The 13,016-nt window shown below is 50.0% G+C and overlaps 1 protein-coding gene across 1 annotated transcript in view; it reads right to left on the reverse strand.

Annotated features, from left to right (window-relative positions):
- Nucleotides 1-2,527: 2,527 nt before the first annotated feature.
- Nucleotides 2,528-13,016, reverse strand: part of ZFHX3 (zinc finger homeobox 3) — a 228,559-nt gene continuing 218,070 nt past the window's right edge. The window contains exons 10-11 of the mRNA XM_019505341.1: nucleotides 9,704-13,016; nucleotides 2,528-4,526 (exon numbers count right to left, since the gene is read on the reverse strand). The exon at nucleotides 9,704-13,016 is cut by the window's right edge and continues 1 nt beyond it. Of these exons, the coding sequence (XP_019360886.1) occupies nucleotides 2,944-4,526; nucleotides 9,704-13,016 (4,896 nt within the window). The 3' untranslated portion in view covers nucleotides 2,528-2,943. The remainder of the gene's footprint in view (nucleotides 4,527-9,703) is intronic.

Consider the following 13,016-nt stretch of genomic DNA (forward strand, 5'->3'; position numbering starts at 1 on the left):
AAAAAAAAAAAAAAAAAAAAAACCAAAACAAAAAAGATTTCAAAAGAGACCTAGCAGAATTTGACAGATAAATCTAGTGTTAAATTGTTAACTTGTATCACATAGAGAACCAAAAACAAAACAAAAAATTTCTATATGATACAGACAGAGTAACATACAACAGTTAAATGGCAAAACAAAACAAAAAAAAATATATATATATATATATATTTCATAGAATTACAAACAAGATAAAATAATGGAAAACAAAAAAACTGTACAACTTTAGAATTTAAAAAATGTTCATCTCAAACACGGGGAGAAATACAAGAACTTTTGTTAAAAGAAAACAGTTTGTTAAAACAGCAAATGTTTTGTGTACTTGTTGTTTTTGACACCTTATGCTACAACTGGATACTGGTAGGAATATTAGATGGTACTCTTTAGTATTGTCTACTTAAAAAAACAATTAAAAAAGGAATCTGCACTGTGCATCAGCCTAGTTAGAAATATGTACAACAGTTCAGGATCTAGTCTTTCATTAAACTAAAAACAAAAATCCATAAAAATAAAAGAGTCCCGGCTAAAAAATGAAATCCATTTCTCGTATCTCGGAATGCTCCAGTCTCTCGCGGAGTCGACGAGCGGCTTCGGCACTGGGAAAGGAAGCCAGAAGGTGAACAATGGAACCTGCATTCACAGTCTTCGAAGTTCCCTTTTGAAACATAAGGAGGATGAAGATGAAAGGGAGAAGGATTTCATACGTTTGGGGCGGGGAGAAGGGAAAGAAGACTGTTTCTGTTGATGTTTGGCTACGGAAGTGAAACAGCAAGCATCTATTTGTCTCCAAAATCTACATTTTAGCAGCACAAAATCTTCCTTCCAAAGTCCAGACCATATAAGATAGTGTGCGTGTGTGTGCGTGAGATAGAGAGAGACGGGGAGAGAAAGAGAGAGAAAAAACGAGCGAGCGAGCGAGCGAGAGTACTTTCCATCACCAGGAACACAGAGATTAACATAAACACAAGTGCCTCACATACGGTTTCTTTTTTTGCTTTCTGTACATTGCTATCTGATTCTTTGCGGGCTGCACCTCTGGGTCACTCACCACTCAGACTGCCTAACACAAGGACAAAACTTTGAAGTAAAAACTTGTCTTTTGGTATGTTGAATTTTCATTAAGAGTTGCCTCTCTGCTTGCAGAAGAAGCACAGCTAACAACCTGGGTGCTTTTTAGGTTTTTCTTCTTCTTTATTTAAGCTTATTTTTGTGTGTTTAAATTAGAAACAAATTCTCAAGTAAAAAGAATCCTTTTTGCTCATTCTGCACCAGTGGTGAAAGGGTATGTCTTTGGATTTTATTTAAAGCATGAAATTTTTTTGAGAAAAAAAATGTAACCAAAACTTACTTTAAAAGAACAGAGTGCAGCCTAATTACACAAACAGAAACAAATGCTTATAGTTTAGGAACAGAGTCTTTGAAGCATTTACAAAATGAGGAAAGGAAGGAGGAAAAAAGAAAATGAAAAATAAGAAAGATAAGTGCACAAGGGTAACAGACATAGGTAAATCGTATGTATACGCCTTAAAAAGTTTCAAACCCCCAACAAAAAATATTCTGCAAGGGATCCTACTGACCCCAAAAACCCTTTGAACTTCTTTCTTTAGTTTTTATAAAATAATTATGCAACCACCCTCTAAGAAATGAAGGCAGCAACCATAAGTGGAAGATTACAGGATGGGGAGAAAGGGGAATAAAGGTACAAAGGGGAGAAAAGCTTAGGTGAGTCAATGGATTGCAATCTATCTGGCTAGGAATGAACAAGACAACATCAAATGAGAAGCCGTCAGCTGGACCATACAAAAGCTAAATGTACACAAAAGGGTTTTTTCTTTTAAATCTACCATACTGCTTCAGTTCATTTCCAATGCAACAATCTACTCAACACCAAAAATGGTCATATCTATCATAAATACAGAAAGTCAGTTGTTTTAAAACTTATTTTTTAAGCTCCAAGTCCTCAACACTCTTTGTGTGTTTTTTTTCTGAAAAGTGGGAGTGCTTAACTTTTCCCCTTGAAATTGGCTTCAGCAGAAAAGCTACCCTTAAAATCCCCAGAAAGCTAAAGCAGTTCACATTGTTTTTTTCTTGAATACTTTCTGCCCATTTTAAATTAAGAAAAAAAAAAAATCAATCCTTTTCTGGAACAAAAACAAACAAAACAAAAACCCCCAAAACAAACAAAAAAGAAATTATATATATATACATATATATATATATATATATATATATATTTATATATATACATATATATGTGTGTGTGTGTGTGTGTATATATATATATATATATATGTATACACACATGCATGTATATATATATACATACACACACACACACACACGCACACGTGTGCACGTGCGAGTGTGTATATATATCTATATATATATAAAAACAATGATTCTGAAAACAGAACAAAGTGTGAGCGATTGACCTGAGAATAAAAAGACATTACATTTCTTTTTTCTTTTAGCAAGCCATTGGTATCTGAATGCTAAGATAGCAAGAAATTTAAAACTGTAACAAGGTGGGCTGCTTTCCCATACAGTGCGTGCCGGCCTCTGCTGTGCTATCAGTGAGGGGCATTATTGAAAAAGGGCAATATACAAGGGGTTTAAGCTCCAAAGACATTAAGGAGGCAGTATAGACTCGTCTCCCAGACCAACAGTACCTTCAAAAGGACAAATGTAACAGCTTTTTTTTTTTTATTTTTTATTAAAAGGAAAAAAAAAAAATGTAAAACCCACCGGCATTGTTATATGGGAAAACAACCCACACTTTTTCTTTTTTTCTTTTTCTTTTTTTGGTTAGAAGCTTTGGAATTGCAGTTAGTCTATTTTTGAAATTGGTTTGTTATTAATTTTTTTTTTTTATTTAAATTCATTTTTATTGTTCATCTTCAAAGCTTACAATCTGAAGGTGTCCATTCCTACACTAGTTAGACCACTGTCCTTAGGGCAGCTGGGGTCCTTAGGCCCCTCCACCGGGCTAGCCGGTCCATCTGACTTTTGGCTAAGATCCGTGTCAGACTCCTCCAAATAGTCGTCTGTTGGCATCGAGGGCTGAACCCCTGAGGTGCTGCATGAACTTGAGGTAACCGTTGAAGATGAGGAGAGAGGAGGGAAAGAAGGAGGAGGCGGCTTCCCAAGGGGAGCCCGGGAGACCACTTGGGGCCAAGACTTTCTGGAGGCGTGGGGGGAAGCCGAGGAGGAGGACAGAGAGGGCGGGGGGCTGTCGTTTGTGTGAGCGGCAGACTGCGAGGTAGATGCGGTGCTAGGATCGGGGAGGCAGGCAGAGTGAGGTAATAGACTGGGGTGCTCTTTGGCGTTTCTTGCTGCTCTTGTGATTGTTCGGTGTTTGTGCGGGGCTGACTCGAGATGCTGACTCAGGGCTTCGTCCCCACACACCGTGCTCTCGCACGCCACGCACTGGTACGAGCCGCTGCCCTTGCCGCTGCTGCCAGTGGGCACATGAAGCACCATCTCTTGCAGATTCACCACAGACTGGCCGAAGAAGCAGAGGGACTTCAGGTGGTTGCTGGCCGCCTCCTGGTCGCTGAAGCCCGCCTGGCACTTGCGACAGACCAGCTTGTACTGCACCTTTGGAACAATGAAGGGGTCACACAGGGAGTCCGCACTTTTGCTTTCTGCTTCGGGCTCTTCTTGGGGTTTGGGCAGGAGGGGGGACACCTCACGGGGTGCGTTTTTCTGCTCTTCTTGTTTGGGGGATTCTTTGGCAGGGTCTTTGTCTGGGGTAGCAGCCCCCGCGGGGACTGGGGTTTGGCTTCCTTTGGGCTGTTGCTGCTGCTGCTGCTGCTGCTGCTGCACCTTCTGCTGCTGCTGCTGCTGCTGCTGCTGCACTTGCCGCTGCTGCTGCTGCAATGCCTCCTGCAGGCTCTGCTGATATTGCTGGTACTGCTGCAGCAGGGAGCTGGGGGACAGGCCGAGCAGAGCCTGCGACAGAGCAGGACTGTAGGGGAACAGGCCTTCCATGCCATACATGGGCTGCAGGTACCCACTCTGCAAGGCCCCCGGGATCTGAGGGGCGTAATAGGGAGAAAAGCCTGGGACAAAGTAGGGAAGGAACTGGCTTGTAAGCAAGGTGGTTGGATCTGAATTCAAGGCAGCCTGCAGCGCCTGAAGCTGGGCAGGCTCCACTGCGTACTCCATGGTGGGCAGCGGGGCCGACAGGGTGGCTGCAGGTGCCTCTCCTTTCTCCTTCTTGGGCCCCGGCAGGGAATCCCCTTTCCCTTTAGGTGCCTTCTCCTTCTCTTTAATCTTCTCACTTTCCTTTTCCTTGCGCTGTGGCAGCGGCGGCTGCTGCTGCGGCTGCTGCTGCTGGGGGGCCATGGCCACCGTGGGCTGTGCTGGGGTCGGCGAGCTCAGCGAGGCCGAGGGCTGTTTATTTGGTAATCCAGACGTGGGGAGGCCGGGCGAGGGGACGCTTGCGGTGGGCAGACCCATCAGGTTGGGTTTTGGAGAAGTTAAAGCTAGAGAGAGGGGGAGAGAGAACCGGTGAAACAACAGGCATGACTGGTGGGAAGCGTGAAGGCCGTGCGGGGCAGGGGACAGGCGGTCGCTGCAAGCGAGGGCAGCCAGGCGGGACCGCTCGGCCCCCACCGGCTTTGCTCAGCAATGACTGCACTTCTCATCTATTCAGTGCTTTAGAAATGCGAGGCCAGCAAGCCAGCCCGGGGCTTGGGGGCCTTGAGCAAGCCCCAGGGCACCCCAGCAGCACGGGGACCACTGGTGCCCCAGCCATTGGGTAGCACAAATAGCGTGACAGGGATTGGGAGGTGCACAGATGCTGCGGCCAGGGGCCTGCTAACCACCGCAGAGCTAAGAGTCTGTCTGCCCAATCTACCGCAGATGGACAATATATTTAGCTGCCTAACACCTGGAACCAGCAGCCTCCCACCTCCCTCCACCTGACCGGGCAACGGTTTGACCTCCCTGACCGGGCACCCCCCAATCCAGGGGCCGCATTGGTCATTAAACCAGAAGCGCCGACTCGGCAGCATGGGGCAGGGGTGGCCGGGTGCTAATGAAGGGCGTTCGCCTACAAACCATTTTTAAATACGTGAACACCTGCAGGAAAGAAGAGGAGGGAAGAGGGGGAGATGGGACAGGAAAGGAGCAAGGCAGATCCAAAGAGCGGAGGAGGACACGAGGAGCCCTCTTTTCATTCCCGCTGCCTTCCTCCACTGCCAATTTCCAGGCTCTGGCACATGCCCTCCCTCTCCCCCTTTCCCCGTCTGGCACAACCCACCTTCTTACGGGTACAGAGCGCTGGCAATGGCTCTGTTTTCCTCGGAAATATTCTCACGTATATGAAATGCAGTGCCCCCTCCATAACCTGGATGCTTGGAAAGTCAGGACAGACAAACGCCTGCCATAACCCGCTAGTTGGGAGCTCCTGGAGAGCGTCCAAAGGTTCAGAGAGTGATCAGCCAGGGGAAACGGGCGAGGGTAGCAAGAGCAGCAGCACTTGCATTGTAACTCATGCATTCGGGCTACGAAGAGTAAACATTTGCCGTGTCCAGCCACGGGACCGGCGAGGCACGTGGAACAGGAAGACCTTTCCACAGCCTGACACCCGCAAACCGCCAAAGCGCCCTGCCTCGTTAGCCAGCCAGCCCAAACCGAGAATAGTTAGTAGGTGGGGTGGTGAGAAAACCCCCACGCTGAACAGGCTAGAAACCCCGACCACCAGGAAGGCAGGAGCACCAAGCTACACCCCTTCCCCTCACCCACCCACCGCTCCGGGCTAGCACCGAGTGGCGGGTGCCTCCACTTGCAAAGGCTGAGCATTGCCATGTGCTGAACAGCCACGGTGCAGACTTACAGAAGTGTGTCCATGCTTCCTGAGCTAATGCCCCTGCCGGTACCGTGCCTACTGCGCTGTGGACTCTGCAGCTACAACTCCCATCCCACACCCCTGACCTGCCAGTCTCTGCAACAGGAACCACCATCCACTCGGGGGGCGGCAGCAACACGGGGAACGTTAGTAGGCAAGAAGAAAAGGAACGGACCCTGCCAAAGCCGCTGTAAGAGACAGGCCATGGCTGCTCCGGGCGCTGCCCACGCCACACTGTGGTGCTGAGGGCACTGCTTGCTTTCTCAGCACTGGATCACTCAAAGGCACCGGGTGAACGAAGACATGATGCAGGGGACCCCGTTCACGAGGGATATGACGGGAGGGCTCTCTGCCCCGCTCGGTGCTGAACGCTCCTGTTCTCTGCCCCGTCCCAACCAGGAGCTATGCCCAGGCCCCTCAAGGCATGACGTCGTTTTTCCTCTTCCCGTTTTGGTGCTGGCCAAACAGATGCTCCCACATGCGCCTTCCTGAGAGTCGCTCTGCCCAGGACCAACTTTGTCCCAGTTCACGGCCCAGGCAGGGAACGCCAGGTTTCAACAAGGACATCTCCACCGCAAGCCAGCGGCACACACACAGCTCTGAGCGCTGGGGCTAGAAGATCCTCCCCGAAGAACAAGTCCTCCCATAACTGCCTACTGCAAGGGCTTCTTTCACCTTTCTTTTGAAGCAGATGGCATTGTCTGCTATCAAAGACAGTGTACAGGACTAGAAAGACCTCTCTTTGACCCAGTCTGAATGTTCCTGTTCTTTCATTTTGTTCCCTGCAAAAAAGACTAGACTAAAGTTGGCTGAACATTCACGTGAAATCTAAATGAATTTGCCTAGATTCGCTGCTCTTCTGGCTGCATCGTGGCAGCATTCAACTATTACTTGTGTGGGCCCTTGCAGGGAGCTTCCTGAAAGCCTTCTTACCATAAGCCAGACTCCGAAGGTTAAACTCACCCACCGAGGACACAGGAGTAACTACCTGTGCTTTCTGCGACATACCACAACTCAGGTAACAAGAGTACAAGATGTTTGCAAAAAATCGCACTGGATCATTTATGACAAGCAGGCGAGAGAGAAAAGAACCCACTGTCAGTTTGTGGGCAGAATACAAGCAAAAAAAAAGGCAAAGTGTGCTGAATAAGTTACTCCCAACAAATTATTCACTCAGCTCACATACTCGTATCAAAGCCCTTCTAGTCACCGCGGTGGTTCCCTTCCGAGGCAGCTCTAGCAAAAAAAGGGACCCCATTTCCCTCCCAGAATATAGCTCATTTGTCCTCCTGGGTGGCTACTTGGATGTACAAAATAAGGTGGCAGCCATCATTTCTGAGGAGGGTATAAGACCCTCTTGTCCTTTGGCATTTTCTCCGGAGTGAAAAAGATAAAAATAGCTAAGTACCTACGTAAGGCCCTAAACTCAGCAAGCTGGAAGAAGACAAGCTTGTTGAATTGGGGTCTCGTCTACACAAGGGTTTTCCCCCTCCAGATTCCCACTGGAGCTAGCAGAAGCGGGAGTGCTGCTGCAGGCAAGGTGCTGGCGTCAGCCGTCCTCCCAACCACTGTTCCCACCACGGATGGAGCAGGAAAGCAAGACTACCATGAAGGAAGCTGGAGAGGAAAACGCCGACCCTATCCTCCTTGTAGCAGTTGGTCTATCCAAGTTATAGCTGTCCAAAAGTCAACACTTTATCCAAAGGTCACAGCTTTTTTGCCTTTCTAAATACTTTAGTCCCGTCTAAGTAGCAACTGACTGCTTCTCACATGCAGGGTTGGTAGCTTCACCTCCGCTGGGGCTTTGGGAAAAATAAAGGCAAAGCTGCAGATCGAACTGAAAATCTTAAAAAAAAAAAAATATGGCTGTAATTTAAGTACCACCACTTTGTGTAAGGTGGGCTGCAACAAGGTGTGCAACCCAGACTCTCCTGGCCATGGTGATGGGCACTGAAAATGAGACCATTGGCAGGAGGGGTTATTGAGAGAAGGGTCCCATGGGCTCCAAGATCCCCTTTGTAGGGATGGAAAATGCCAAATTCAAGTTCTAAGCATCAGCAAACCCCGCGCGGGAGGACAGCTACACGCAAGAGCTATAGGAGCAGATCGAGCAAGGCCGTGACAGGCTCCAAGACTGATGAAGCAGACCACGCCCAGGACCAAAATCTGTTGTGTGGCCAAGAGAGAGGGCAGAGACCCAAGCCAATGCCTCCGCAACTCAACTGGGAGGTTTTCTGGACGTTGGCAGGACTGTCTCAACGTCCTGAGAAAAAGATCGACTTTTATTAGCAGATGTTTAGGATTGTGAATCCAAAAAAAGATGACAAAGCCGGTAGGGAAATACATATTGGGCTTAGCCAGTCAGCATCTGTGCCATCAGGAGAACCACCCGGCTGCTTTCATGGGGAAAAGTTCAACGTGCGGGTGGAAGAAGGACCCGTGCTCGAGGGTAAGGAGGAGCAGGAAAGGGAGCCCTTTCCTGCAGCCCAAGAGAAAGGGGCTTGCTGGGCTTTTTGGCTCCTGAACATAACCTCTGGTCTTGTGTCTTTGCTGTAACCGATGTTGAGTTCTGGCGAGACCCCATCTGTTGAGGCCCCAGAGTCCAGGGAAGTTGCACATGTGCTAATGCACTCTCTCTCACAGGATGGCTAACGGCAGCACTGCTGGACGCTGGTCCATCCAGAGACCTTGTGGCTGGGGTGGATCCTCAGCCAGCGCAGCCTGTCTCTGCTTCCTTTGGGAGCTCCTTTACAAAGGAGGGTCTTCCCCTCCTGCACCAGGCTGCGACATCTAGGAAGGATTGGCGGCCATGCTGTTTGTGCCTGGGGGACCCCCTTTTGGGGATCCCTCACTTGTGCACAACCAGAGATGCTCATAAGATCAGCTTCTGGAGCAAATCTTTTGGTTCTTTGGCCCCTTTGAGAAAACACTGGCTTCTGCAGGGAAACGTTTTCCCCATGAAGCATGACCTCCACTGTTCGTGCCCATCTTTAGCAGGCCAAGAGGAAGAGTGGTTGCACCTGCTGTCTGAGATGGCTGAAGCAAGCCTGAACATGGCTCAAGTATCTAAAGTTTCAAAAGAACTGAATGAAGTAGGAAAATAATCTGTATTTTTTCTGTCTAATTAACAACAGACTGAACTGCAAAGGGATGTTTGTTCCCCACCTGCTCCAACTGGCAGAGGGGGAGGGATGTTCCTACTATTGATCTGTTGAATATAGGACACAAGGGAACAGGGCTGGCCCTTTCATAGCCAACTATTGCTCAAAACGGATCACTGGCCATGCAGCCACGCAAGCAACGGTTACTGCAGGTTACCATAAAGACAACGGCATGCGCAAGAGCCTCCAGATTGCCCATCACCTTTTCTCCTACACATCTGTATCGTTAATAAAGCACCTGCAATGTAATTGGGAATTGGAGGCGAGTAGAACATGAACTGAATTTTCTATCAAAAGCAATGACACAAGGAACAGCGCAACGAGCGTGCTACCCCTGTTCAGACACAACGCAACAAAGACCTCAGCTTCCAAGTTTCCTTGAGGATGCTGCAGAATTTATAGCGTGTGCCAAGCGGCCCTGGAGCCGTGGCTCCCAGGGGCTGGAGAGAACCAGGCTGTGGCTGCTAGAGCGCCTGGCTTAGGGAATCAAAGGTACAGTAACTTTGCCTTGTGCCCTGCTGATGACACTGTGGACTGGAGCATGGTAAGCCCGATTTCAGACATTTCTGGGGAAATGTCCATTGTGCCACAGGCGCACACTAGGGAAAGCTACACGTCTGCGCAAGGAGACGACTGCTCCGGCACCCACCTGTGTTGGATGGAGTGAAGCCTGGCAAGGACGGGCTGTTGAGGCCTGGGAGCAAGACGGGAGGGATGCCCTGCAGTGCCGGGTACGCAGTAGGAAGGTTCAGAGCTTGCAGAGGGGTATTATCAAACATGCCCTGCTGCTGAGCTGCCAGACCAAGAACCTCATTTGCTTTCTTGATCCGGTCCAACTCCTGCTGAGCCATCAACTGACGTACGGTTGCTGGGTCAAAGTACTCCTTCTCCTTATCCAACTGGCTTCCAATGGTTTCTTTAACTTTGGAGATATGCTGTTGAGAGAAGATATGGTCACGTACAGACAGCCGAGCGCTGTACTTGATGCCACACAAAGTGCACTCTGTTTTGGGTCCCTCATAACTTGTTTGGTTTATGCCAAAATGCTTGGCCATGCTGAGCTTGGATTTCTTCTCCTTGGCCCTAGCATTCTGGAACCAGACCTGAACAACTCTCTTTGGCAGTCCAATGTCATTGCCCAGGACCTCACACTCCAGCATGGTGGGTGTCCTGTAGTCATTAAAGCATGACTTCAGAACCTTTAGCTGGAGATTAGTCATCTGAGTGCGAAAACGCTTCTGCCCTGGCCGATCCCCGCTCTCTCCAGACTTGCTGGCCGAACCACTTGCACCGGGGCTGGGCGAGCAGGGGTCTGCAAGGCTGGATGTTTCACTATAGTCCACAGTACCTTCATTATCGTACTCTTTGCTGTAAAAGCTGGGAGCTGGGCTGACTAGGCCAGAAGACAACCGATCCTCATACTCAGTCATTGCTATCATGGCAGCCTTTGTCAGACCCTCGCTGGGTCCTGATGTTGATTTGGTTTCAGTTGCAATCCCTGTGGCACTATCGTTGTCTGCGTTGCCTTCGTCCCCAGTTGTAGTGTCTGTGATCGCAGTGTTGACAGAAGAACAGTCGTCGTTGTCCAGCTTCGTTTGGTCAAAACTCAGGTTAACCGAGGACATGGAGGGACTTTCGAAGTCTTCTATCCCTTCTACCTTAATGGAGGACGGACTAAGCAGCGTTCTGGGCGACAGCTCCATGCTTTTGTTCACCGGCGAGAGGGGAACACCCTGACTGTCGCTGCCAGTTGGCGGCATGTGGGAAAAGCTGCTTGCTCCATCAAAGATGTCTCCCTTCATCTGGAGCCCCCCGTCACAGTCTAAAAGCATAGCAGACAAAGTCAAGTTGTAGCCAGCTCTCTTGGCCTCATGCCAATGACGGGATCGGATGTGCGCTTCCAGAGCCGTCTTGGCTTTAAAGAGTGCTCGGCAGAAAGGGCAGCGCCTGTGGGCTTGGGCCGGCCCCACCGCTCTGAACTGTCCCTTCCTTTCCCGGGCTCGCGTGTTCTGAAACCAGACCTGCACGACGCGCTTCTTCAAGCCCACTTCGTGTGCAATGTGATCCAACATCTTCCGCGTCGGGTTGGAGTCCAGCAAGTACTTCTGGTACAGGATCTCCAGCTGTTCGGGGGTAATCGTTGTCCTCAGCCGCTTGTCTCGCTGAGGCTCTTCTCCCCCCGTCCCGCTGTCGTTTTCCCCGGGGCTTGCACTGGCCTTTTCCTCCAGCTTTCTCTTCAGCGTGTTCATTGTAGATGTTGGTGTTGAGGGCGAAGTGGCCGAGCTGGCTGGAATCTGGGGCAGGGCTCCAGATAACAGCTGGCTTGCCAGTAGTGGATTACTGGGGTCAAAAAGCATGAAAGGCATATCTAGCGTCCTGTCCAGGAACTGGGGGTGTATAAACTGGTTCTGTGCACTCAGAAAATGAAGCTGCTGATGCTCCTGCCAATGCTCGAAGGAAGGGAAGGCCAGTTTGCACTGGTCACACTGGTATGGGATTAATTGAGGAGGTAGGTTTGCCAGCTGCTGAGGGGTAGACGTATGAAGGGGCTTGAGGGAAAGATGCGAGAGCTGAGATGGGCTCGGACTCGACGGAGGCAAAGAGCACTGGGGTGTCTGTGGGAGGGGCGGCTGTTGCTGTAATGAGCTGGGGGAGGATAACTGAGAGAGCTTTTGGTGCGTCAAACTGGTCTTCTGTTCTCCTTGGTCCTGCTGCTGCTGAGGCTCTTGCTTTGGTTGCACTTGCTTCTCTTGAGTTTGGTTTTGCTGTGTACTGGGAGGTTCAGGCTGCTTTGGTTTCTCATCTGTAGCTTCTGTAGCTTTACAAGTATAGGTGGAAGAGTCCTCTGCCTCAGCGGTGAGCTGTAAGAAAGCTGAAGAGGTTGCATTAGCGGCGGAGGTTGGGGTGCTATACGCTTGCGAGGGCATCGGTGTGCTGCAGGAGGAGCTGGTCGGAGTCAAGAGCTCCGTTGCGTCCATCGAGTCTTCGTTCTGGCTGTCGTCCTGTCCATCCTCATCCTCATCTTTGTAACAAAGCTTCTTCTGGTGTTTGATAAGATCAAAAATGCGCTGAAAAACTAGACTGCACTTTTTGCACTGGTAGTTCAAGTTGCTCGTTCGAATGTACCTGTCGTTCGTCAGCTCCCGCCGTTCCCCGTCTTTGCCTTCTCCCTGATTCTCATAGTTTTTCCTAGCTTTCTGGCGGGCGTTCTGGAACCAGACCACTATAACGCGCGTAGGGAGGTTCAGCAAGTTAGAAAGTTGCTCGAATTCGTCATCCTTTGGATAAGCATTGGCATCGAAGAAGTCCTGCAGCACCCGAAGCTGGTAATCTGTAAACCGTGTCCTGGAGGACCTCTTGCTACCCCAGTACTCCTGCTTCTGAGGCTCAGGAGAGGGAGGTCGCGAGTCGATCTTCAGCTCTTCCAGGCTGGTAATGGGAGGGTTGCTGAAGTTGTAGGGGGAATCTTTGTTGCGCTGGCGTTCTTTGAACAGGGTGTTTCTGAACCAGTGCTTGATCACTTTCTGCGGCAGCCCAGACTTGTCAGCCATCTCTTTGATCTGCTCCTCACTCGGGGAATTGTTAATATCAAAATACTGCCGAAGCACTCGGAGCTGGTCGTCTGTGATGCGAGTACGCGGCCTCTTGTTCTGCTGCTGCTGGAGGAGGCTGGGGTTCAGCTGGTGCTGGTAGAGCTGGGCCAGGTCTGCCGGCAGAGGGTCTACCGGCCCGAGCTGGGGCGGCAACTGAGCAGGCAACGTTTGCAGCGGCATCGTTTGCATCATCAGCGGAGAAAAGATGGGCAGCTCCATCGGCATGGAGAGCTGGGTGAGCGGCACAGACGGCTGAGCTGGTGCGATCGTCGGAGGGGTTATCGGCGGGGCAGAGGCTGGAATGGTTGGAGTGGAAGCTGGCTGAGGTGGTGCTGGAGGGAGCGGGGGTGGCGGCGGGGGTGGTGGCGG

Source organism: Gavialis gangeticus, unplaced genomic scaffold, assembly GCF_001723915.1.
Source record: "Gavialis gangeticus isolate Ggan-Ray unplaced genomic scaffold, GavGan_comp1, whole genome shotgun sequence".
NCBI classification, from domain to species: Eukaryota; Metazoa; Chordata; order Crocodylia; family Gavialidae; genus Gavialis; species Gavialis gangeticus.